Genomic DNA, 27,927 nt, shown 5'->3' on the forward strand with positions numbered 1-27,927 from the left:
ATCCTCAGAGTTGGCAACAGTGTAAGTTATGATACAGTTCCGTTTGTAGCTTTGCTAGGCAAATTAAATTTCCTAAACTCCTGGTTAGCTTGTTGTTGTTTGTTTTGTTTGTTTAATTTAATTTTATTCATCTCACATCTCACTTCTGTCCTTGCAGGCATGGGAGACATCATACTATTATGCCAACAAATGTCAACTTCCGTGCCAACATCTGGGCATTGAAAGAAGAGGGTTGTACTCATATCTTAGTAACTACCGCCTGTGGTTCATTAAGAGAAGAAATACAGCCTGGAGATGTTGTTATGATCGACCAGTTCATTGACAGGTAAAGGAGCAACATGATGTGTTTTGTGAAGTAGAGCCATCCAATCACATTTGCTTTTAACTTAGATTGTAAATTCATTAGGGCAGGAAATGTCTGTTTGTTCTGTGTTTGTACTGCACCTGGCACAATGGGGTTCTGGTCCATGACTGGAGCTCCTGGATGCTATGATAATAACAGTCAATAAAAATTTAAGGCTCACTGGCATGAAGTCGCAGTCTTCAGTATTGGAGCCAAAAAGGGAAATTCTTATGAGATGGGGAAAGGCTTTTGACTTCATTTCCTGGAGGAAGTCATTTTGATGACTTTATTATTTGTATTATAGTAGCATTGAGAGGCCCCAACAAAACCACAGTGGTAGGTGCTGTATAAGCACCTAGTAAAAGGCAGCCCATGCCTCAAATATCTTACAGTCTAACAGACGAGAGAGAAAAGTTTGAAGAAAGTGAGGATTATTATGCCCATTTTACAGATGGGGAACTGAGGAACAAAAATACAAAGTGAATTGATTGAGTGGGGATTAGGCACTTAACCAGGATTATTGTATTCAAATAGCAGCCCTTGCAAAAGAAGAGTTTTATTAAAGGCATTAAACAACCTGTATTTTTGTTTCAAATGCTGTTGAAGTTTTGTCTTAGGTGGTATACTGTGTGCACTAGAAGAAATCCTGAAGCAGTGTTTTCTTGACTGTGTAAGTCTAGATATGGACAAGGCCCCTTTGAGAATAAGAAAAAATAGGTTTGCTTAATCTGCACTGATCAACAGTGAAGATCTAAATAACTAGAATTCATTGCCAAGGCTCAGTTCCTGTATCAGATGCGTGGGTTGCAGCAACATGCATTTAAAAACATGAGCTACTGTGTTCATGCACACACAAGCAGTAGATATATAGGAATTGGAAGCACACATCTGACATGAGACTCTGGCCCTTGTTGCTACCAGATAAAACCACAACTCTATTCTTCTTCCTCTCCTGGACTTTTAGAAGCATAAACACAAACGTAATGTAATAATGAGTAGATTGTGCTTGTCAGTAGCCTTTTTTTTTTTTTTTTCCTTTTCTGACTCTTCTTAGTTTTTAACTACTCAGCTTGTAGAAATAAACATATAAGCAGCCTGTGACTTAAACTTCATTAGTTTATTTTACTAGTTTCTCATGAATGATCAGATGAGAGGTGTCTGTTTGTATGAAAGGAGACTTTAAATCTTTACCCTTCAGCTCTCGGCCTGTCTGTGCCCAACTATGTGACACTGGCTTTCAAAGTATGTGGCCAAAAATCAGGGACAACACAAACTTATTTAGGGAGAGGAAATATGACATTTACAGTAATAAACAGTGAGGCTGCACTAGGACTGTGGGCTGCAAGGGTGTCTTGTTCTCTGTTATGAGTTATGGCTTACTTAAAAGGCACTGTTATGAAACCTTTATTTTCATTGAAAGCCTCCAACTTTGTGCTCCATTGCACCACGTAAACCTAAAGTCTGGTGCCTGACTGAGGATCGATCGCAGAGTGTGATTGTAGCTTGTGTACACATACCCCAGAAGGCTTTGCTCTAGCTAACTGGAGTACCACTATTGATGAAGCTGCGGCATCACAGACTTCAGAGCGGGCTGTACAGGCCCACCCAGAACCCTGGGTAATTCCTTGGGGGGCTAGCATGTGCTGCAGCCAGTGCTGCTGTGTCCTCACTGCTCTTTTTAGCCATAGTAGCTAGATGAAAGCTAGCTCAGGCATATCTACATGAGCTACAGTCACACCCTGTGTGAATAATAGAGGAGCTTCAAGACAATGGTGAGGGTGTGGTTTTGATCATTGTGGGGGAATGTAGTCAAGTTTTATGCCAAGTGTTTTTATAAATGTATGGGAGAATTACACAGTTGGCATTTCAAATGCCAGCCTACCCGATGCTGAATGTATCCACTACAAAGAGTACAAAGCATAAGCTATAGCGCTAATCTGCAAGGAAATCAAGTGTTTGGAATAGTGTCTTTTTTTAATCTAAAATAAAGAGTGGGTTTTCTCCCCCACCAGTAAAATTAGCCAACTTTGCTACAAGGTGCGGAATGTTGAAGCAAACATCATAATTTGAGAGCATTTCAATACAGCCATTCTTTATAACTTCTTTTCTTTCCTGGGCCTCATTTGTAGGGTTTTTTTCTCATGCTGGATGCTCCATCATGTGCAAAAGGAGCAATGTTACAGGCTGTAACAGATGAAGTTAACCCATCTCTGGTTACCAATCCCTGTCTCTATAACACTACCCCTGATCTTGAAGAGCATTATCTGTGTATTAGAGATGGGCCCAAATCACAATGTTCTGAACCCAAAGTGTACCGGTAAATAATGGATCCAAGGTTTTACTTTGGATATCTACATCTGTCCTGAGTGCATGTTTGTTAAATATGCATACAGTGACAACCAAGTTAGCAGATCTTATTGAGGCAGAAAAGTAAGCAACCGAGGGCATCATTTTCAAATTCAGGTGCCTACATTTTGGCACCCATATCATATTTAGGCACCTAAATAAAAGAGGCCTGATTTTCAGAGGCATTGAGCCTCCGCAGCTCTTATTGACTTCTGTGGGTGTCGTTCGCAAGCCTACACAGAAGAGTCCGTGGTAATTGGGCATATGAACGTGAACTTGCAGTGCTAGTAGCTCTAGGAGAGAGTTAGTACTAAGTTCTTTAAGAAAGTCTTTAGAATTATTTTTGGGGGTAGCAGACTTGGTCTCATTGACTCTGTTCAATTAATTAGACACCAATAGAGGTGTGCTGATGGATGGATTTTTATTCTTGATGCTGACCGAAAACACGTCTATGGAGTGTTTAGGAGCCACTAAAGTTCAGTTTGCTGCAAGATGCTGATTTTACTCTGATATCAGTGGATAATGGCTGTGAAATTACTGTGTATTTTTTTCAACAGCAAATGAGGAGTTTGACATTTTGGGGTGCAATCCAGACCAGTGAGGGACTGTGTCACCCTCTCCCTGCAACATTGGGTGCCTTATCATGCTTTGCTACTGTAGCTCCCACCTGGGCCACTCACAAATAGTCTAACAGCATGCAGGTCACACCCTGAGAGTCTGTGTATAGCCACAATCCTGGTCCAGCAATTCTGACTCCAGCAGCCTATCAGCAAACACATTTCAGTTCTGATTTCGGCTTCTGTTCATAATTTTGAATATAATGTAGTTGCTTACATTTTACCATGATATTATTGACCATCGAATTATGAGTTTTCAAATGATATCTTACAAGGCATATTTTGTACAAATATTCTTTACAGTAGTGTGTAGGGTGTGAATACAGGAGTGTATTCTGCCACACACATGAAACTCGAGCATCTGCAAAAGAAAAAAATCAGCAGAGATTTGAATTAAGATGGGGAGATGCAGGAAAACTGCTATAGATAGGAGCTATGTAGGAAAAGACTCTCTTGCAGAAGCAGAACAGTGGTGAGACTGTGCAGCAGAGGGACCAAGTGGAGAGCAGTACAGTCAAGTGATAGGAGCACAGGCAGGGAAATAGAGACAAAGGTCAAAGAAAGAGAGTGGAACAAATCCATGGAGTGTTTGCTAATAACATTTCTGGTTTCCCAAGAATCCTAATGAAGGTGTAGTGTGTACAGTGCTTTGCTTCCCAAAGAGTCCCCTTCATTGCAGACTGCTTCCTTGCTTATCATTCCAGTTTCTAACAAAAACAAAAAACTGAGAATGTTTTGGCAGATGGGGGTGTTAAAAAACAGTGTATTTAATGCCAACATTTTGTAAACGTACTGCATGTGTAACTTTTTGTGCGTTTCATCCTCTAGCAACTTAAGAATAGTCTGTGGGAAAGATCGTCATTCGTTTAGCCTAGCTTCTGGCAGTTTTACACTGCCTGTTAAGGCTGAATGCTTGCATGTCGAGGCTTGTTTTCTGCAGTGCCTTTCTTTTTAAATTGTAACCTCTTACCAAATGCCTTTGTTTGTACAATGCGCTGTTTCTTGGAAAACAAACCAGTGTGATTTTAAATATAGCGCGTGTCTAAGTGACTGAACCCGATAGGAGCCCTTTTTGAACAACTGTTTCCTGTATTTGCAGGTCATACTGTAGCTCATTTATGTGCATTTTGCTTAGAATGCAGTGTTGCCAACTGTTACAAATTTATCACAAGTCATGTGATTTTTTTTATCACCTGCTCCTTCCTTCAGGCGATTTGGGAGCAGGTTGCTGCAGTCACCTCACTCTCTCACTTGCAACAGCTCCCATTCCCCTGGCCTCTGCAAGTACCTGCTTCCCTGGCTGCACACTTCTCTCTTTTGCTGTCTCACCCCTCACTGTTCCCTGACCCCAGCAGGAAACGTCTACCCACCCCACTCCCCACACTGCCCCAAGCCCTCCCTGGTCCCAGCTCCCCTGGAGACTCTACTGCTTCAATCTTCACCTCCACATTTTGTCTATCCCCTTTGTCATTTACCCTTTCTGCCACTCCCTTCCTGCTCTTGTGTACTCAACCTTTTCCTGTCCTCCCACCTTCTCTCTTTCTTGTCCTTTTTCTCCCACTCTTACACATCTTTATTTCACAGTCACCTCTCCATTTTCCTCCTGTTAGCTACCTGGGACATCGGTATTAGTCCTAACCCATTGGGCATCCCCACATCCCTAACGATCCCTCATTCTCTAGTCTTTTTAATCTTAGGCCCACCTCTTCCTCCCTCTTGAATGCCTGCTAAAAAAAAAAAGTGAATATCATCAAAACATTCACCTAATGAGTCCAAGTAACCATGTGATCTTACAACTGTAACTCAGGTGCTGTTTCTCCTTTCCTCCCCCCATTATTCATTGCTCTCACTTATTCTGTCGTGCCTAAAAGAGAGACAATATAAACTCCTCAGGGTAGACACTGTGTCTGTCTTGTTTTGTAAAGTGCTAGCAAACTTCAGGCACTGTTTAAATAATAAATTAGCTTTCAGTTATTGGTACAAATAACAGCACACTGATTTTCTCATTTCCTCCTAGGCTTCTTGCATTGCTTCCCTGTACAGGGTCGCACTATGACTACATGGGTAAAGACCTTTTGCTCAGACCCACAATTGCAGAGACTCATGTACAATCATGATCTGGGTCTCAAAAGAGCAGAAAGCGTGCCTAACTTGGCCCAGCAGCAGTTCCTACCACCTCCCTGCCCCATCTTGTGGGGGGCACCACATGAGGCAGGAGCCCCCACCCTCCTAGAGTAGGAAAGAGAGAACACTAGACTGACATCTACCTAAGCATCCTCTGGACCTAGCACCATGTTGCCAGCAGCCCACCTCCCCCCAACCCCGGATAACAGCCTTCTGCTGCTGCCAGTTAATATAGTTCATCCTGTAGCTCAAGGACGAGGCTGTTATAATTGGACATATACGAATTTTGTTTTTATCTTTGTTCATTTCCAGGAAAAAAAATAAAATAAAATTACATCCAAAAAGACTGCTTGTAAAGAAAGTCAAACAGTCGAAAGCTAGGAAATGCTAAATTTGCTGTTGCCTGCACAACCTTAATTCAGGCCCCTTATTTAACTACGTGATCACACACTATATTTCCCACAGGATCCCTGTTTTATGCAGTGCCCAGGCTGCATGTGCAAGAGGGGGGCAGAATTAAGGTTGCATGGGCAACTGTAAATATAGTATTTTCTTAACTTTTGAGTGCTTGACTTTGCAACCTAAGTAACATTCTTTTAAAGTGCCTTTTTGTATGTAATTTTCTATATTAAGGGCCGGTTCTTTTAAAAATGTTTTTATTGCCTTTGATTATCTCTGTGTGTGTGCAATTGTAGAAACTAATGATTTTTGTTTTATAAATGTAATGAAATAACTCCCTGATATTTTCCCTGCTTCTGTCCAAAAATCCCACCTGAGCCGTAAACCACCTTGTAGGCAGTGATCGCCACCCTCACCCTTTTAATAGACGTTGTCTTTGGCAGAAGTAAGTCTGGAAGAGTTCTTTGGATGATACAAGCTGTTGTTTGTGACGGCCTCAGTCACTGCACTGTGCAGGTTTCTGTCCCACCTGTTGCGGAGAGCTGTTAGTAAAAATGCGATGAGAATGCAACTTGCAGTCTGTTTGCACTGGAAAGCTCAGCGGTGAAGGTATTCAAAGCAAGCTTTTGAGAGGGGGTGTTACCACATTAAAAGGCTGCTTCTACATTCGTCAGTTTTGTTCCTCGAACTCTCTGTATTACATGTACCACTGAAATGAACTACTGAGACTGTTACAAGGCAGGAGCTTCTTGACTGGGGTGGGGGTGGGGTTTCCTTAATGCCCCCAAAGACAGAACCGAGATGTCACAAAAAAAGAAAAAAAACTGAGCACCACGATTATCTTTCATAATGCATTTTAGTTTTGCCACTTTGTTAGTTGCGATGCTCTGTAGAGGAAGAAAGGGGAAAGTGGGGTGGACTTAATGGAACTGGGTGCACAGTGAAGTGGTTTTAGATTTAGTCAAATTTTGACCACTGGCATGGGCCTAGTGATATAATATAACCCTACAAGAAAAATGTAAGTTTCCATACAAAATGGAAACATTTAGCAAAGGCTTCTTCTCTCAGCCGGTCTGCATATTTACAGTTTCACTTTGAAGAGCGACTGTAAAAATAATATTGTCAGGCTCCATGTTTCTTGTGCCTCAGTGACTCCATATCAGATTCGCTCAGAGTACATTAACCCTGTGGACTGCCTGCTGCTCTGCTTAAATCAAATGATAGGGCTGCGTAAAGGGAGACACAGGCAGAGTGGTCCAACAGGGCAGGTTTGCACACCCTCTTAGTCCATGGAAGGGTGGGGCCTCTGCACCAGCCCCACATAACACTCTTGAAGGCAAGCCAGGAAAGGATCCATGATTACCTGAATTCTGCAGCCTTACTACTCTGTGCAAGTGGAGTGGAGGGCTGGAGTAGCGGTGGTGAGGGGTTTACACTGCTGTCCCCTTTCCTGGAGACAGTTTGAGAGAATGGATTTCACCCAGATGTGTACACATCCAAACGCTTCACCCCCATAAAGCTCAGTTACTTGGGCCTTATAGACACGTGAAGTGAATTTCACTCTTTTAATTTCAACCTTTTAATGCAGACTTGACCTAGACCTGAAAGTCAAACCTTGTTCTTTCTTGGGTCTTACATCGTTCTAAGTTCAAAGCTTCCACCACAGAAATGTAGTTATTAACTATTTGTCTTATGATGGGGTAGAAACCAGAATACAACCCAGCTCACTCTTGCCAGAGCTGCATTGGCTCTGCAGGGAAACCAGAACAAAAAATTAGAAAGCTAATTGGTAGATACAATTCTGGAGAAAAGAGAAACCGGGTGCAGTTCTCTTGGGTAATGTGGTGCCACTATTGCATAGCAACTTTTTTTCCCCGTAACTGTTTGTTGTTTGGTTACAGATAATTGCAGACTGTCTGACAATATCTGCAGCCGTTACAACTAGTCATAACTTGAAATCCTGTTGTGCCTATAAATCTGTCTGTGCACCTTGTAGTAATCACTTGAGCTGGGGAAAGGAGCTTGCCAAAAATCAAATTAGCATACAGTTACGAAACAATCACAAGTGCTTTGGTAGTAATGCTGACTAGCAATTATTCGGATAATTCATTTAATTCAACAAACGGCTTCTGCTAACTAACTGCATCCACATAACAAGGAAAATATCAATTATTCCTTTAGGATTCAATCTTAAAACAGAGCAGGTGAATAGTCAGCCAGAAAAAAAGAAACAATAATATATATTTCACAAAGAGAGAGACACCTAAAGAGAACACAGTTAAATGCTGTACTACAGGTAAGGGACCACTGATCAAAGTGTATGTGAGCCATAATGCTAAAAAGGCCAAATTGTGGCTTGGGTATTGGGACTGCAGAAGGGAGTAAGTAAGTAAGAGGCCGTAAGGCATTCCTATTCACCAGCTACCCACATCATCATAGGTAGCAGGGTAGGTGGGGAAGGAGGCTCTGTAGAGATATTCCATTTCTTCCCCCCCCCCCCCACCTCCTGCCCTCTTCACAGGTAGGTGAGAGGAGGTGGGTAGAACCTTGGCTCTTCTTCCCCCACCCCAGCCTCCCCACACACACCCGTGTGCCTGGCACATCAGACATTAAACCCAGCACAGTTTATTCCTTCCTTGAAGCAATGGGGAAACTGGGAGGGAGATTGTGACACACTGAGTGTGAAAACATGCTCAGAGTAGATACAGTCACGATCTATCCCTGGGGTAACAGTTCCCACATGTTTGAATCTATATTGAAACTCCGTGATAAGGTTTCTCTATAACCTTTGGCATATGAGCCGCAACTAGGGGCAGAAATAGAGTTCATATATGCTAAGCAAGAAACTGCCGTCTGGGATTTGCTCAGGATCATTTCAACTGAAAGTGACTGGCTAATAATGTCTAAACTAGTATCAAGCAGGAAGAGGATTATCTAGTTCTCCATTTCCTCCCATTCTAAATAATTCATTGGCAGACACTTGACACAGGGAAATCACAGACGAGTATGTGACCTTAAATGAGCTGGATTCTGGTTGCCCCCCTGCTTTATCCCATAAAGAGAAAATTATGTTACTGTTTTGACACATTTCATGTAGTGTATACAGTTTTTGCTTATAAATTTAAATTGCTAACCTGTCTTGCTGTTGAATAGCTTCATATTGAAGAGAATAGTACTTCTTTTTAAACTTTAAAATGTTTTCTTCAAGCCTACTTTAGTATAAACCATGCCACTGAAATTTAATATTTAAAATATTTTTAGAAAAGTGTTTACTGGTAACTTGGAGGAGAGACTTTTACAAACAATGTTAATAATACAAAGTTTTCTGCACACATTGTTCATGCAAGTGTTTAAAGACAAGTAGAAAAACTAGAAACTAACTGTTCAAATATTGACTTCCCCTCTTAACATAAACCAGAACTTAAATGACATCACCACTTAGTAAAATCCCGGTGCTAAAATATAAATGAAAAAACTGATAAGAATCAGTTGTATTGCAGCTGAGCAAGCAATATGAGCCAAGTCTTGAAGCCCTTATTTAATTTTTTTTAAACCTTACTTGTGCAAAAGAAGTTTTGCACAAATAAAAATTGAGGAAGGACTTCAGACTTTGGCCCTCTATCTGCTGCACAGGTGGCAGTGTTTGAGCGATTTCCCACAGTTACCAGCAATTCCTCCCTTTAACCAAAAAGCCTAGCCATCAAACTATGCAAAACTGACAAGATACACAATAAATACTCCTAACACTGGATGTGCCACTGAAAAAGAGGTGGCAAGGCACTGAAGGATTTATGAGGGAGGAGAAAACTTGTGTGAATCTATCATTAAATCTTTAGGCTTTATAAGTGTTTGCAGAAAATCTTCCGTATTGTTCACAAATATGGCTTTTGTTGTGCTTTCATTCAAAAATGTTAACCATAACTCTCTTTTTTTTTTTTTTAAATAGGATTGGTGAAGCAGTGGGGAGTCAATACAATATGGTCAAAAATTATTCCTCTGACTCAGGAAAGCACTACAATATGTGGTTAAATATGTCCTCTATTCAGGAACATACACACTCACCTCTCCGGATACGCTTAAGTCCCATCACTTCAGTGGGATTTAAGCACATGTTTAAAGTTGCAAGCACCCTTCCTGAATAGGGATTATTTCCTACATCTGATTTAAAAACCCAGTTAGGGAAACCCCCTTCTTTACAAACTTTAATTTTTTCAAATATAGCATTATCAAAAATGTTGTCCTTTTTCTCTTGCTCTCTTCCCATTTTCTTTTTACTTCCAGAAAGTGGAGAAATGTCACAAAAACAAAGCAAAACAAAACATAGTCCCTCTTCCCCCCAACCCACAAAGACCCCAATCATGCAAATGTGCACGTGCATAACTTTCAGTGTGGAATACTCCCATTGCCTTCAAAATAAGACATCTTATTAAATTTGAACTGGGGCCAGCAAGGAGAGATACCAACTCTCCATTCATCAGAAGTTCCAGGAATGTTTCTACTTGTGATCACTTTGGCTTTGATCCTGCAAAGATGTCAGCATGGGCTTAAGTGTTTGCAGGATCAGGGCCATCATTATTTAAAAAAGAGTAGGCTAGAGGATTTCATAACAGAAATCAAACGTGTTTGGACAGCCCCTGTTGTTTATAATGCAATAATAGATTAAGTGCTTCCAGAATACAGATACAATCTCCACCTCTCTTCTCCTGTGTCACAAGCATTTCACCAAATTAAAAAAAGAAATTTTGAATTTATTAGGCATGAAAAGGAAAAAATTTTGTGGTTTAATTATAAAAAGAGTTTTGTCTTTTTGGGGAAAATGTATAATATTAAAAATATACTAGGCAAGCATAGAGTCAACAAATTGTAAAATGTTAGGTATGAGGGTCAAATTTAAATATTAAAAACTATCTTTTTGTATTATATCCCTTCCCCCCCCCACACACACATTTTCTCTGTAATTTGACTTCATTTGTAATTTGTCCTATCTGAGTTCTTTGGGCAGGGCCTGCCTATTTTGCATGTATGTTAAGCATCTATTGCATCTTTTGTGCACTATGAGTAAGGTTAAGATTTTCTCTCGGTTACTTTTAGTAAAAGTCAAGGACAGGTCATGGGCAATAAACAAAATTCACGGGAGCCCGTGACCTGTCTCTGACTTTTACTAAAAATAACCATGGAGGAGGGCTGGGGGAGGAATGACAGCTGGAGCCCCATGCAGAGGGACTGGCAGCCCTAGCCCCACTGCCACGGGGGGGGGGGGAGGGGCCACAGTCCTGGCTAAAGCCACGGGGCGGGGACGGCGACAGCTGCAGCCACAGGGGGCGGGGGGAACATACAGCCCCGGCTCCAGCCGCTGCCATGGGTTAGGGGCACACAGTCCCAGCTCCGGGCCCGGCTAGGCTACAGCTGCTGACAGCTGAAGCCAAAAAGCGTCACAGAAGTCCAGTAAAGTCACAGAATCTGCGACTTTCATGACTAAATCTTACCCTTAACTATGAGTTGGATTTTCAAAGCTTACTAGGAGATTTGGACACAAATCCTATTGCAAGTGTCCTTCCCTCTTGTCCCTTCCTTTTATCTCTCTCTCTCTCTCCCTCCCCCATGTGTTTTGAACGAGTACAGCTAAACCATGTCACTCAAAAGGCAGAGAGAATTAAAGAAGTTAAAGAAAAATGGTCTTGTGCTTATGACACGTGAGAGAGAGTTGGTGCACCTGTGTTCCATTCTTCGCTCTGCCATTGACTCAGTGTGTGAACATGAGGCAGTCACTTCAGCTCCCAGTGCCACCATTTCTGTATCTGTTCAGAGGGGATAAATCCCTACCTCACAGGAGTGTTGTGAGGCTTACATTCATTAACATTTGTGAAGCACCTTGGGATCCTCAGGTAGGAGGAACTATAGACCTGCAAAGCAGTATCTAACTCCAGTAGGGAACAAGTCATGTGTGTGCCATACCTGTGACAGTGCATTGCTGTAGCAGGGTCCAATAGCAAATAGTTGCCTATTGTTATGTATGTTGTACTGTGGGAATACAGAATATTTAGTATGCTAATGGTATCTTGTCGTCATCATACGTTTATGCTCATGTGCAACTTCCCACTTTGTAATGACACAACTGTTAGAACAGAAAAACAATCACACAGACTTAGTTCTTTTGTATAGAGCTCAATTCAGCCTTCATATACATGGGCACAACTCCCATTGCAGTCAATTTGGGTCATTCTTCTCAATGCCATGAAGTAACTTTAGATGGTAGCACAATTGTTTCCAAACCAGAAAGCTCAAGTTAAATCTTGGGCGGATTCAGTACCACTCATGCCGATACAATGTGTGGAAGTAGAGCAAATGGTACGCTTGATGTATTCTGATTCTGATCTTGTGCACCCATAAATTATTCTTCAGTGTGGAACAAATCAGTATTAGGTATACATAATATTAACATATTCATGCCTGTATGCATGACTGCCACCACTTGTTTAAAGTGTTAGAACTGGGGAAAAAATCAAGTTAAGGTGGAACAAAAAGTTACTTAAAGTGAAGTTAACCTTTCAAGTCAAATAACTCCTGAGCTTAAAGTCAAATGACAGGACAAATGACTTTTTTCCACTTACTAAGTGAGGAATGACTCTCAGAGGGTTTGTTTTCAGAGAATTTGCACCACCCAATTAACTGAATGGGCAGACTCAGCACAATGAGGGTGTAATGATGTCCGAGTCACAATTCTGACAGATGGCAAAATGGAAAGAATATGTATTGTTAGTGATGGACAATTCTGCATTGTGATGAGCTGCATGTTTGTTTGGTTACTTTCGTGCAGGGAAGCAGTTTCCCATCCGGGGGGGGAGGGACGGGAAATCACCTTTTCAAATGGGAAAAGTCTTCTTTCAGTTTCAAGCTGTGGACATGGATATTATTCTTTTGAAAAGAGAGGATGACTTTTAATTTCAATATTGCTGTGGTTGAATTTGTGCATGTTTTGTTCCCCAGAGTGCCCATTCGTTCAGTGTAAGGTGACTGGCGCTTTTTTTTTTTTTTTTGGTACATTTATGAGTAATTCAAACTGGAATTTGTTAGGAACTGAAAATTGATTGTCATCTCTTTATAGAAGTAATTCATACTGAGATTCCATTTGACTGAACTTAATGTTCTATAATGAACTGATAATATACTGCTAGAACTACTTCTTTATTCCTTTCCACCACAATTTCAAAAGATGTATATCAGGGCAGAACAGGTAAAGAATAGTGTTGGAGATCTTTATTAACATTATTTTTCTTGCTCTTTCCCCATCAGTTGACAACTTAATCATTCAGCATCCATGAATTTCCTGCTGCTTCTATCTCTAAATATGCTCTTCTCTTTTTCCAGGACTGTCAAAAGACAGAACACTTTTTACGATGGGTGCTATTCCAATCTTCCAGGAGTATGTCATATTCCAATGGCTGAGCCATTTTGCACCAAAACCAGAGAGGTTAGTGGATTTCATAAGAAAAATCAAATATTTAAAAGTTGTTTGGACATCGCTTGTGGTTTATAATGCTATAGACTAACTAAGTGGTTCCGTAATCCAGATGCAGTCTCCGCCTCCCTAGTCCTGTGTCTCAGGCATTTGATCAAATTAAAAATAAAATTAGAATTTGCTAGGCATGAAAATGAAAGATTTTGTGTTTTAATGATGAAAAAGTCAGACCAAGTTCTGTCTTCCAGGGAAAAGAATGTCGATTGCTTAGTCATTAGTTTAAGAAAGTGTTTGGCAACCTGGATTTCCCCAGGGACTTTCATGGGGGTGAAAGGCTTGTAAGTTATTGAGTACCAATCCATTGAAATGACATTGTGGGCAACTGAGCCAGGCACTGTCTTCGTACAGTGTATGTTCTGCACTAGCACAGTAGGGTCCTGGTCCATGCCTCGGGCTCCTACGTGCTACTGCAATACAAATAATTAAAAATAACAACATAACATTCACAGACGGTACCAATGTGGCACTTGTTTCCATACACAATGTCTGAGCAGCTTTACCCATGTATAGCATGTGGCATAGCAGGATGAAGGCTTGTTGTATTAATCTGATGGAATATATGGGCCCAAAGAATTAAAAGTGTTAACATAACCCAGTCATTAAACAGTTTTAAACAAGGTTCAGCATTTGGTATACAGAGACCATGGCCTGCTTAGTATGGCGCAAACACCATTAAACATCCTTTTTAACCTTTTATTCAAGATAAGAAGGAAAAACAGTTAAAGCATTTGAAATGTAAAGTAGCTGAAGAAGGCTTTCATTTTAACATTTCTTGTTTCCTTTTCCTTTAACTGGAGAGTGTGTATAAGGAAAAGCCATCGTGTTTGACAGTCTCTTAGATGGTATTAAAGATGGCAATAATTGTCCTTTTTGAAGAAAAGAGAAGCTAGGAGATGTGCTGGAGGAGTTGTTATTGATGATGTTGTTAAAGTCCAATCCAGGTTCCTAAGAAGACAAACCAAGACAAACACACAAAGGAGAGAGAGAAAACAGCCAAGATAGAAATGTAGCTTCTGTCTCTGGTGTTGACTTTCACGTGCAACCTCGCTGCTGGAAAAACAGTCCCAGCACATTGTCGTGTTAGCCACTCTGAGACCTGGCAAACTCATACCACCATCAGGCTGTTTAGAGCATTTTTTTATCTGCCTCTTTCTGTCACAGGCTTATAGCAATGTTGTAAAATATGCTGTCTTGGCTAGCTGAGCCGGACTTTTATTAGACAGAAGGAAAAAGAAAGGAGATAGGACAGAGAGAAATAAGGCAGGGAAGGAAAAAGGATGCATTTTGTGGGGGTCTCACATCCGAGATGATGTTCAGGATTCAGCCGGAACTGGTGGAGGTGGCGATGTCATCTGCCTCTCTCAGGCCGTCTGCTCAGGACATTTCTCAGGATTAGGATGAAGAAGGTCTGGGGTCCAGGAGACAGTGGGCGTGGCAGCCATGATGGTAAAGGTTGATCCAGGAATTAAGAGAAGTTGCTCTGAAATACAGAATGAGAAAGGAATGATCCTTTTCTCTGTTATGATAAAAGGAAACTATTTTGGAATAAGTTAGGCTGTGACAGTTGATACTAGTTCAGAGATTGGAACTCACTGGAAACAATTTACAAATAGTAAAAGTGAACCGATAAAGCATTCCTGGTCAGGATTGCACAGACTAATGACTAACATCTAGTGTATGTCAAAACATACAGTTTAGCCACTGGTGTGGGAATTAAGACATTAAGAGATATAACCCTCATATCTCCAAATCAATAGATTTCTCTCCAAATTTCCACCATACTTTCCTCCCCCACATGCTTAAGCTTCGTCTTCACTAGACTTTTCTTAAAATTTCCCACCCTTGCTATCATCAGTTCAGCTCCACCTTTGGGAGCAATGGTGGTAATTGTAGTGTAAACTGGCCACCAGCATTTCCACTACCACCTTGTTTAGACTTGTTCTGACCAGAAGTCTCACTATAAGCAAGGCCTGCATATCAAACACACTTGCTTCCTGGCCTTCTCACCCAATGCTGGAAACAGAATCCCACTGGTGTAAACTGGATCAGCTGAGTTCAACTCCCACTGCAGCAATGCAGAGCAGGCATCCAGATATTTAGCCCCCTTTCCAACAATGGATGTTAAAACACAGTTGATCCTGTCCTCATCAGCAGAACTATTTGTTTTCAGCCCTGGGAAAGGAAGGGGGAGTGGGTTTCCTTGTTTGACACTTGTCAAATTAGGCTCACATTCATAGTAAACCATGGCTCGCAAGCCACATGTGTCTCTTTTACAGCTAAAGTGCGGTTCGCAGAGTGTCCCCTCCTTTCCCCTCCCCCCGCACCCTACCTATTCTCCACCTACCAGACTGGGGGAGGGAGCTCAGGACTTCTGCTCTGCGGCAGGGTGGTGGGGCTAGGGAAGGGGGTCTCAGGGCTTCAGCCAGGCACCGCCCTGAAAGGATGAAGCCCCGAGCCCCGGCAGGTGCCACCTCGCGGGGCAGGTTGTGAGTGTCTTGCGGCTCTTGAACTTCCAAGAGATTATTGTATGCAGCTCCAAGGGTCAGTAAGTTTGGCCACTACTGGTATAAAGACAGCCTTATTGTGTGAAAGTTATTCAGATGAGAGACAAGAGTGTCACACTAGACAGAGATATTTGTTCTTTACTTACTTCTCTTGTATGAGGAAATAGCTGTCTTCACATGGATGATTAATAATGTGCTATTTCTGTGATAATATTTTTGAAGGTTCTTATGGAGATTGCCAAGAAGCATGGGATCAAGTGCCACTCAAAGGGGACAATGATCACCATTGAGGGGCCACGTTTCAGTTCTCGGGCAGAAAGCTTAATGTTTCGTAACTGGGGGGCTGATGTTATCAACATGACCACAGTTCCCGAGGTGGTTCTTGCAAGAGAAGCTGGAATCTGCTATGCAAGTATTGCTATGGCAACAGATTATGATTGCTGGAAGGAGCATGAAGAAGCCGTGAGTGAAGCTTCTGCTTTGTTTGGTCTTGTTGTTTTAGATTATGGCAAACTATATGTAGTGCAAGTGCATAAAGTTATACAGTTCTTGATAGAAATCACAGGCCCTTTTATACCAGACAAATTACACCACTTTATATCCTAATTCACTCCATTGAAGTCATTGGAGTTATTCTGAAATAACTTACGTGTTAGTGAGAGCAGGACTGAGCCCAATATCCCTGCTTTTTCCTTTCATAAAGTTCTCTTATCACGAATAAAACAGTTCACCTCTTATTGTGTGAATCAGGGTATGTGTATAAAGCCAGTTGTGACATCATTTTCCTGTAACTGACCTTGTCCTTAGTCTCTTGAGCTCTCCACAAAAAAACACATCCTTTTTAGTTCTTATACCTCTTTTCTCATGTCATATATTCAAGAACAACCACTAAGCTGCAGAATGCTTATGGTGCTTGCGAGTTAAACCTTAGTCATCACCGAAAATGGGAGCAGCAACTGTAGGACTTGCAGAAATGGAGACAGTTGTATATATTAGTTAATACATGGCCAAAGCAAGTCCGTAAAATAGCTGGTTCTATATTTTTTATGTTGATATTAAATATTTCCTAGCTTTCTGGCCAAAACCAAAATGCCCCCCAAAAGCAAGTGTATCTAAAAAATAATTTATACAGAAAATTAGATAATTCCAAACTGGAAATGTGGCTTTTTTTTTTTTTTCTTTTTTTTTTTTTTTTTTTTTAACAGCAAGTGTCATTAAACATTGGAATCTCTTGTCAAGAGATATGGTAGATTCTCCATCACTTGCCTTTAATTTGAAATTCAATGTCTTTTAAAAGAGACCATCCTGTTCAACCAATAGTTATTGGACTGGATACAAAAATACTTCTGTGGCCTGTGTTGTGCAGGAAATCAGACTAGATGACCACAGTGGTCCCTTCTGGCCTTGAAACATCTGTCTTGGATGATTTAGAAACAACAAATCCTGCATCTTGGCAGGGGGTTAGACTAGATGACCCTTGTAGTCCCTTCTACCCCAATGATTCTAAATCTATGAAAGAAAATCAACATTTCGGGCCAGATCTTCTATTGGATGTGTGTGCACAGCTGCCACTTAAGTCACAGGGAGGGCATCCGTAGCAGAATTTTGCTCTTACTACATTTATGAAGGTGCTGATCAAAGCTCAATAGTTAAGTTTTTGTTTGTGCGGGGGGAAGGGGGGGAGGCGTTTTATTGCATTTGAAGTTGGGATTCAATATCTTTGCTATATATGAGGAATACAGTGTAGCATTAACAAAATTACAACACAGGTAACATATCTAAAAAGCCTTATTGCTGTCCTGTAGTGATGCCCTGAGATAACCATACAATTATGATAAATGCAAAATGGTGCATGTGGTCCCAGATTAAATGCAACTGATTTTTAAAGATGGATTTGGGTTCTTTTTTCCATGGAGGATTCCATTATTAGACAGAAGGTTGTTTTGGTTCCATAACTGTATATTTCCATACCTTTTAATATATTTGGATTTCTTTCAAGTTTAACCTTAACTCTTAATTTTCTGGGTTTGCAGTGCTTGTGTTTGGGATATTTACCACACTCCTGTAGTGTATTTTATGCTAAATTACTTATATGCATTCTCAACCTTATCTCCATCTTAACATAGTTTTGAGCTGGAAAGAACAAATCTGTTGCAAAATTGAAACAGTTTTCTGCAATATTGATCTGTCTGTGCACAGATGTTTTCACAAAGATGCAGGCAAACAGGAGCGAGGATATGGGTCCCTGAGACCTTCACTTGCTTTCTGCATTGATAGTCCCATAAAATTGTATTGGATATTGTATTGGATATTGTAGATTCTTCAGTTGCATTTTTGAAGACTGAAAATATTTATGTGCCTACAGTGTGCATTATTATACAGTAAGATTTCAGCCAGTGATGGCCCACTAAAATCTAACTGATACCCTCACAAAGAACGCTGAAACTTTTACTGAGGCTATGAAAATCACCACACTGCAGCTGCTGCCATCCTGAGAATAGCACTGAAATTTTTCCTACAGTTAAAACTTAATAGCCGCTCTCTCAGGTTGTCTTTGTATAGAGAGTCATTTTTTACATTTTCAAACGTTCTGTGGCAAGAGGTCTCACTCTATTCAGATGTGTCAGCTCAGTAGTATTATAGTTATGAAGCATAAGATGGCTAGAGTAAACATATGTCACCATTTCCACACCAATGCCCCAGTCCTTCAATCCTTACTCTGGTGAACAGTTTCATTGGGGTATCTTGAGTATGGACTTTGTAGAATCACTCTCCCATTGTACAGTATAACAAAAAAATAAACTATTGATTCTTTAAAAAGATCTCCTCTGTGGCATGTTGTCATCTCAATTTAAAATGCATAGAGGATTTTTTGTTCTTATTCATGTGTTCTGAGCTAAAACAGTTGTATGGGGGATGTAGGGTGTTGCTTAATTAGGAATTGAGTTTTGCGGAACATTATCTGTTTTACACACAAGTGTGAGAAAATCATTAATTTTTATTGTATTTCTAGGTTTCAGTGGATAAGGTTTTAAAGACTCTGAAAGAAAATGCGAACAAGGCAACGAGCATACTTCTTACTGCTATACCTCAAATAGGTTCCATGGACTGGACAGAAACTCTGCATAACATGAAAGTAAGCACAATATTTGAACAGGTTTTTTGGGGGGTGGGGGAGAGAGGGGAAGGAAAGAAGTACGTGCTGTGTAAGTGAATGGCCCATGATACTGCTATTCAAAACACTGTTTAAAAAAATTTGCGATTCAACAAAGTCGCAATATGGGGGAGAAAGGTTCATTACAGAGTTTGACAAGCTTTATTGCAAACAGCTCGCCTCAGTTTTACAATAAGTATTTCAAAAAGTAGAGGGACATCTGCAGTACATGTATGAAAGCTGTGGTGCTCCTATAGCAAGGAAAAGTACAAATCTGCATGAGTCTCCACGTTACAGACCTACCTGTCTATTCAGTGGAGAGCTCAAAATAATAGTGAGCCAAATGGGAAGGATTAAACCTAATTGCACTTATGAGTTTGCAAAAGGAAAGTTGTTCATTCGGTAACATGAGGATAACAGTGTAGATGTTCAGAATTCTATTCACCCTGGCACTGTGACAGTAGATGCACAAAGCGGGATTGCTAGGGTGAAAAGGAAATATCTTTTCGAAGTGTTATGGAGAGAGAATTTCAGACAAACATACAGGGTTGGCTTATGCAAATTCCGCATCTGTTTCATCCAGTCACTTTATTCCTTTGCCTAGGGGAGAGAATCTTTGTCTTGGATGTTAAGATGTTGATCTCTTTCCCTACTCCTCCCCATGCCTTCCTTATGCACAAGCACTTCCCGACTCCTCTTGACTCCCTTACTCTCTGGTGTCAGAGTAGCTGAGGGGGACAGAGGGCTGAGTGGCGCTGTGAAGGCAGGCAGCAGAGGCAAGCCAGATATGTGTGGCGGAATGAAGGGTGTGTATTGGGGAAGGAGGCTGTGTTAGGGAGAGTGGTGCTGTGTAAGGGAGGGAGGCCTGGGGACAGTAAACGAGACCAGTCCCTGAGTGCTGATCTGTCTGCACTTTAAGGGCTTCCCCTGTGCTCCTCCCTTAGCACTTGAAATTTGAAGTTCCAATAAAAATATTATTTTAAAAATCTGTGTTTTCATATGGTCCAGTTAGTGAAGACTCACATCTCCTCATGTTTTGGACCTATTCAAAGCCACACTGTCTCAGGCAAAACTCAAGCATGAATCCTTAAACAAATTTAAGCTTTGAATTGACCGTAGGGTAGGTTCGCATGGCTACCATCCAACACCATGGGATGGGTCCCTGGCTCACCTCTTCCCTGCTCCAGCCTTGATAAGCCCCAATGTCGCTTTATCTTTTTCTGTCATCTGGGAGGGGAGTTTAGTTTCCTGTAATGCTGCCCCTCCTCCCAACACCTCTGTAGGCAGCCAGCTGGATCGCTTCACCCTCCTGCAGTCTTTGGGACGTTGTGAAGCAGGTAGAGCAGGGGGTAGTCAGCAAAGTCAAGCTTCTTCCCCCATCCCAATCCACAGAAATCATCCCCAGGGAAACGGACTCCATCTTTTTTTTTTTTTTTTTTAATTGTAGGCTTTTTGGGTTTGTTTTGTTTTAATTAAAAATGATCCAGTGACCTGTTTGACCCACAGACGTTTTCAAGTTCACAGTCACATGTCTTTCCGTGTCACGTGACCACCTTGGGTATGTCTACATTGCAATTAAACATCCATGGCTGGCCTATGTCAGCTGGCTCGGGCTAAGGCACCGTTTAATTGCGGTGTAGATGTCTGGGGTCCCAGAACCAGGGAGTCTATTCCCCTAAAGATGATTCTTGTGGATTGGGATGGGGAGAAGGTTGGTTTTGGTGGCTGCCCCATTATCCCGCGTCCTGCAAACCTGACTCAGCTGACATGGGCCAGCCATGGTGTCTCATGGCAGTGTAGATGTACCCTTTGTGTACTTCAGTGTCAGATGTGGGGTTGTCCTGTCAGTTTGTACATCAGGGTGGGGCAGTGCTGCTGGCTGGAGAGAGCTGAGGTTCCCTGTGCCCTGAGCAATGAAGCTCCAGTCCTTCCCATGTTGATTGTGGTCAGGTCTGAGTGTTTAAGTAGTGGAGAAAAGGATACTGGGAGTAGCTTTCGGAATTTGGGATGAGGGGCTTGGAAGCTACTAATGGGGCTGGGATCAGGAATAGGGAATTACCTGATGTGAATAATTGAGGAATTGCTGGGTTGGAGTCCTGGAAGGAAGTTAGGAGGATTAGAAGTTGTGCCAGGCCAGGGGCACTTTGGGAAAGTGGTAGGAAAGTCTGCAGGTTGAGGAGGATGAGGATTTTTGAGGCACTGAATAGTGGTAAATGACATTTGGGATTGGGCCTTATTGTTTGTAGGTAGGGAGAGAAGCAATTATGGGATGGAGTAGGGACAGAGATACACTGGGTATGTTATAGTTGAACCATACATTTAAAAAAATCCCCTCTCCCACGTTGGAGCTAGGCAAAGCTTTCTTCCATGTAAATTCTTGTTTGCCCCCTTTAAACGTCAGCAGTTTATTTTGTGATTACATTCGTTTTTCTGACCCTGTCCTCTCTTCCTGCTTGAACTAAAAACAAAGTGGCAGCACGTGCCAGATCCCAGCTGGTATTCTGGGGCCCTGCTACACAGGTGAAAGAACAACCACCCTTTCCATGCTTCAGCAGCTGGGTGCTTATGGACTGCTGTAAAAAGCCTGCTTCTGTAAACAGCAATTCTGAGAAGCATGAGATTGAGTTCAGAGCCTTTGCCCTCAACCCCTACTGGTAACACCACCTCCCCTCGCTCTCTCTCCTTCCCTCTGCTCATAACTGTGGGTGGGGAAACTTACTCAGGGAGGCATTTACCTCTTTCTCCTTCTCCTGCCCCCACATCTTGCAGCTGAAGTCTGCATGGGCCAGCCTCCTCTATTAGAAGTTTTTGCAATGTTTAACAGAGATGTTGAGTGAAATGTTCCTACTCCTGTGACAAGATTTCAGCATAGCATCTTTCACCCTGCCTGTCATCTCTTGCCTGTTCTCCTGTCTTTTGCTCTCAGATATATCTCTGAGCACCCTCCCATGTCCTCTCCTCAGTGAGGAAGAAAGTGAACCTTAGGTTGGAGGTCAAAGATATAAAAATGAGCTTTAACAGTTTCATGTGGGTGTTTTGTTGTTGTTTTTTTAACTGTCAGCTCATCTACAGAGAGACAAGGTGGGTGAGGAAATATTGGACCAACTTCTGTTGATGAGAGAGAGAAGCTTTTGAAGCGAACACAGAGCTCTTCTTCAGCCTGAAAGCTTCTCTCTCTCACCCACAGGAATTGGTCCAGTGAAAGATATTACCTCACCCACCTTGTTTCTCTAATATCCTGGGACCAACATGGCTACAATAACATTGCATACAGCTCATCTACAGGCCAATTTTATATATTATCAAAGTTGTATGGAGTCAAACTAGGAGTCACCCCTGTTTCAGACTTAGTGTATTTAATAGCCTTCATAAATTATCATTAATAATAATTTCCTCTCTGAAGGCATAGCAATTGTACTAATGCTTCTCCTTTAAGGAACAGATGGGATAGAATGCCTGTAGGCTTCCAGTACAGGACATGATGATATCATTGTGTTTGTGCCACCAGCCAGGAAATACCAAAAATGTTAACTAACTTGTAAGCCCAAACACAGAATCAATTGCATAAATGATGGGAGACTCTTGATTTGAAAACAGATCTTGTGTTTGTGATGCTTCAATAACAAAGCTAAGTAAACTATGTAGAGCCCTACATAGTTATATTTAGCAAGTGAAAGCTCAGCTGATTCTCATGAATAGCCCTTTGACTGATACATGTTTAGACTTGCTCCTTATTTAGCATATCCATGAGGTAGTCTGAGTTTGTTACTATGATATTCTATCTTTTGTTAGTCATTTGATTAGGGAAAACATTGGACAGAGAAAAACTCAGTCTCCTTGATGACCAGAGTTTCAACTCGTGGGCTAGGTGACAATCAATGATGGTGTCATTTGGACTCAACACAAAAGCACAATACAGTTTAACACAATGTGACACAACCAGCAGTCTTGGCTTGAGAGAGGCTCAATACTAGGATAGAAAGGAAATTTCATGTTAAGCCTGATCTGTCTTCTAGAGCACATGTAGGGAAGTCTGTTCACACAAAGGCCTTGATTCTGCAGTGAGTGCCAAACAGACAAACTCCAGTCACTGGCACATGCAGAGCTCCACTGAGTTTTGGGTACATTTAAAAACAAAACAAAAAAAACCACACACACACACACACACACACACAACCACACACACACACACACACACACTTGCCTAGATGTTTTAACTAATTCATTTCAAAGGCCTATTGTATACAGGGCAAATTGTATTTTAACATGTTAGCTGATCAAGGTGGATAGTAGGTGAGAGTTAGGGATCTCCTTAACCAGTTTACACATGCTAAAATATAGCTTGCCCCTGTCTACAGTAGGGCTTTAAAATGTGTTTCCTAGCTAACTTTTTTTTTTCTCTGTGTTTAGTTGTACCCTAAGTATGTTACTTAGGGTATGCCTCATTTGTAACTCGGCATAAGAGAGTCAATGGTGGGGAGGCAAAGCCTGCCCGGTTAGAAACAATAGCTTCAAAAATATCCCTGCTTCTTTTGAGGCCCCGAGCCAACAAAAGTTTATGTACATGAGTAACTGTATTCATGGGAATAGTCTCAATGAAGTCTATGTGATTAAAAGTACTCGTGTGAAATGGGATTCCCTACAGGTTTTACTGCAGGATCACGGAGTTGGTCCAAAAGGGCCGAGCTTCTCCCATTAAACTCAGTGGAAATTTTGAGTGCTCAACATCTCTCAGGCTACGTCTTCACTACCCGCCGATCTGGCGGGTAGCAATCGGTCTATCGGGGATCGACTTACCGCGTCTAGTGAAGACACGATAAAATCGATCCCTGATGGCTCTACCTTCGACTCCGGAAATCCACCGCGGCAAGAGGCGGTAGCGGAGTCGACGGCGGCACGGCAGCGGTCGACTTGCCGCCGTCCTCACAACCAGGTAAGTCGACCTAAAATACGCCACTTCAGCTACGCTATTCACGTAGCTGAAGTTGCGTATCTTAGGTCGACCCCCCGCTGTAGTGTAGACCTAGCCTCAGACTCTGATGCTCAGCTTGGCCCAGGCCAGTCCCTAAGTTTCATGAGCATTGTATTCACTGCATTCTAGCTTAAGGAAAACAATTGTTTCTCATTACTTTCAATTTTCTGATGCTCGGGGTTTTTTACATAAGTTAAAGGAACATGCAAAACTCATTTTCTTTTTTAGCATTTTTGTTATTTTCAGAATTTTAGGATTAAGTTTACTTTTAGATTTCTATAAATCCAATGGGTATGACCAATATGCTACTTTTCAAACAGTTAAAGTACCCAAATATGGGACTTTTCTTAACTTTAATTTTTAAAGCTAAGTATTCATTTTAATCTAGTACTTTGTGGAGTTGATTTGTAACAACAAGCACACATCAAGAGAATTCATACCCGTTTCTAATCTGCATGCAATCAACATGGTTTGCTGTTGAGAATGCTTTGCTTTAAAATTTAAAGTTATTTGTGTGTGTATATTGGGATAGGGTGTATTCAACTGTTTTGATTTTGTATTTCAGTGTACTGTGCAGTGCTCAGTCATGTTACCAAAACATTAAAAGCCTGGATGGGCTCTGAAGTTTGAATGCTCAGAAGAAAGGAGAGGATCAGTCTTGAACATCTAACAGTTACAATATTTTGGGAATTTGATGTTTAGCATGAAAGAATACAGTAAATGTTGCACTGGTCTATTTCTTGTCTGCTAGTAAAGTATCATGGTAAAGACTGTTGAAGAACTTACCAATAGCCTTGGAATGTATTGATTGTATGAACTGGTAGGGCAATGGGATAAGCATTCCATAACAAATTATCATATTTAAGATCCTAGTACTTCTGTTCTTGTTTACAAACTTCAGATGAGAAAGAGTGCTTTGTTCATCCTTTGCTCAATAATAGCTCATGGCCTGGAAGAAGGTAAGAGATGAGGAGGGGTTAGATTGTGTACTCTTATTGATCAGTTTAAAAAGATAAAGACTTCAGAAAGTTAAAACGACAGAGCTATTAGTTGCTTTGCTATCTCCTTTTTCTGAGAGCAAACTATCTTTTATCACAAAAATATAACTGAAGGACTATAGGTTACTTAAGAAAATACACTGCAGTATTTTTATATTTTTTTTATATATATTTTACCTGTATTGATTTTCACTGTTCTCTTATGGAAAAAATTGCTTGCTGTGGGGTTTGTAACGTGGACATCTTAAGCCCAGATTTTAAAAGCATGTCCACTTTTGCTGCCATACTGTTTCACCATAAGAAACTGTGCCAGCTGTTTTGCAGCAGCAATAATTTTGAGTACAAATGTCACCATTTTAAATGTTTACTTGATTGCATGAGCAAGTCGGGAGACCAACATCTAGATCTGTGTCTGCAATTGATTGCAGGCACAGATCTTTACAGGTCCATAAATATTCCTGCAAAATGGAGTCTGGATTTCAATCTCTTAAAAAAATTAGACTCATGAAACTTTATGAAATTATGTGTCTCAATTTTAGCTTGGGCTGCTTGAGTGTGGGAAGGAATAATGTGCATCACGGATCTGATCCAGAGCCCACTGCAGTCACTGGAAAGACTTCCATTGTCTTCATTGGAGTTGGCTCGGGCCCTAATTAACTAAAACTGAAGTGACAACTTTAGCACACCATTTTGGCCTGATGCCACTGTCTGTTCTGTGCACCAGGGGTAGCATTTTCTGTTACATTTGTCTACAGAATTCTTTTTCTTTAGTTTTATTCTGATTTACAACTATGTTAGTGATGAATGTATCTACTGTTGATTGTATCCAATGTATATATTCATGCACCTCTACATCTTCTACTGCATACACAGAATGAATACAATTTGCCTTCAAGAAAGTAATCTGCTGCTGATTGTCTAATAAATAAACCAAATGTAACCTCCTGCTTCTATAAATTGTGTGGGAATGGCTTTGTTTTATTTCTGGACATTATTCAGATAACTGAGTTTAGCTGTTTGGATGGCAAAAATACTGGATAAGCATGTAATTAGTCTATACAGTAATTCACTAACGCTGTATTAATAAGAGTTGAAAATCTGAAAGTATTGTACTACTTTTGTGTCCATCTAAGCAAAACCTTGCATGGTTAAGGAGAAGAGTACATGAGTTTAGATCTTAAAGACATATTTCAGAAAGTAGAAATCCTGCCCAAATAATACAGATGAAAGCACGAACCATGCCAGATGAGGAGAAGATTGGAAATGAAAAAGGCAAATTATCACCAGTTGTTAAGATAAAAATGAAGCCCTACATGAAGAAAAACTAAAGATAAAGTATTTAAAAACATTTTAATTGTTGCTTTTATTGTATTGCAGTAGCACCTAGGAATCCAAAGCATAGACCAGGATCCCATTGTTTTAGGCACTTTATAAACACAGAACGAAAAGACATCGCTACCCAAAGAGGCTTACAATCTGGCTACATGTGTGTCTCACTGTAGGCCCTCGAGACCACTAAGATTAGGAGAGAAATTTAGATGTCAGAAGATAATTTAGTTCTACTTTTTTGCATCAGTCATCATTACTACAACCAGAGTTCTTTGAAAAAGTGAATAATTAGATCATCATTAAAAGGTCCTCCATAAAATATTAAGACAAAAAATCCTGATTGTTGTGGGAAAGGTCTGGCGTGAATTTAAAATGGGTGAAGCAACAGAAAATAATTGTGGTAAGGGGTGGATCTTCAGTTCAGAACTGACCCCAGTGCTGTTTTTTTTTTTTATTTGGACCCTGTTCCTGGTTTGAGAACTCTGCTGGTGGAATCACACTTGGGCCTTGGAGAAGAAAGTGGAGGTCTATTAGTGAAATTTGCCAATAATGCAAAGTCGTTTGTGTTAGTAAAAGCTATTCAAAACAGAAAGGAATTCCAGATGGATTTAATCATAGATGCTGGAATGTACCTAAAAAGGGAGATCCTGCCCTAGGCCTTCTGCACCACTTAAATCCATTCCTTGACATTTCTAAGCCCTCTTCTGCTGCATTCTGTACAGCTGCTGCCAGAGACATGATGCTGGGTTAAATGCTTCAGTGGTCTGATCGAGTATGGCTATTGGAGTTGTGAATTTAATAGTCCAGTTCTACAGAGCAAACAGACATTGAAAATGGTTTTGCTAAGTTTTATTGTCATTTAAAAAAATAATTTGCCTCTGTTGGGAAGCTTTTTTTTTAATACCCACAGAAAAAAAAAAGGGGGGGGGGGCTACTGGTACTATCTAAAGGTTGCCTAAAACTTTGTTTTAAATCCCTATTTTGAAAAGCAATACAACTTTGCAAATCAAAGTGTTTGGACTGAAATTTTCCATATTTGATGTCTGCCTTAGATGGAGTCCCAGCCCTCCCTCCCCCCCCCCCCAAAAACACAGAGTAGCCATTTTGAGAAAAAGCTTGAGGAAAAACAGGTGGTTTTGCCAGTTCTACATATTTTCTGAGCAGTTTTGTAGAGCTCTAACACCTCAGAAGTTTGGATCCAGAACTTGAAATTTGATAGAGGGATAGTCCAGTGGTCAAAAAAGGTTTTGCTGTCCCCGTATAAGTCCGTCAAGATCTGACGGACTTACAAACCACAGAAAATTTCTATTTGCACATGTGCAAAAGAACATGTTAGAGGCTTGTGCCTATAGCCTCTGAACATTCTTTCTGCATTACACATACTTCCTAGAGTCACGGAGCCTGCTGCACTGTTTTGAAGCAGTCACACAACTGACTTGGGTGGGACACAGGCAGCATGGATCCTCCCAGGCACCCTTTGGTATAAGAGAAGATGTGCTGCTTCTGCTATTCCAACAAAAGACGCTTTGGCCAAGTAGATGGACACTAAGGGTACGTCTTCCCTATCTGCCGTATCGGCGGGTAGCAATCGATTTATCCGGGATTGATATATCGCGTCTTGT

The 27,927-nt window shown here is 41.0% G+C and overlaps 1 protein-coding gene across 1 annotated transcript in view; it reads left to right on the plus strand.

The window, feature by feature from the left end:
• The window catches only part of LOC112114759 (S-methyl-5'-thioadenosine phosphorylase), a 65,851-nt gene extending 40,207 nt beyond the window's left edge, over nt 1-25,644 (plus strand). Inside the window, exons 4-8 of the mRNA XM_026646523.2 lie at nt 158-325; nt 13,198-13,300; nt 16,075-16,314; nt 18,866-18,988; nt 24,544-25,644. Coding sequence (XP_026502308.1) covers nt 158-325; nt 13,198-13,300; nt 16,075-16,314; nt 18,866-18,988; nt 24,544-24,582 — 673 coding nt within the window. The 3' untranslated portion in view covers nt 24,583-25,644. The remainder of the gene's footprint in view (nt 1-157; nt 326-13,197; nt 13,301-16,074; nt 16,315-18,865; nt 18,989-24,543) is intronic.
• Nucleotides 25,645-27,927: the final 2,283 nt, after the last annotated feature.

This window comes from Terrapene carolina, unplaced genomic scaffold (genome assembly GCF_002925995.2).
Source record: "Terrapene carolina triunguis isolate 2854851 unplaced genomic scaffold, T_m_triunguis-2.0 Scaffold35098, whole genome shotgun sequence".
Lineage (NCBI taxonomy): Eukaryota > Metazoa > Chordata > Testudines > Emydidae > Terrapene > Terrapene triunguis.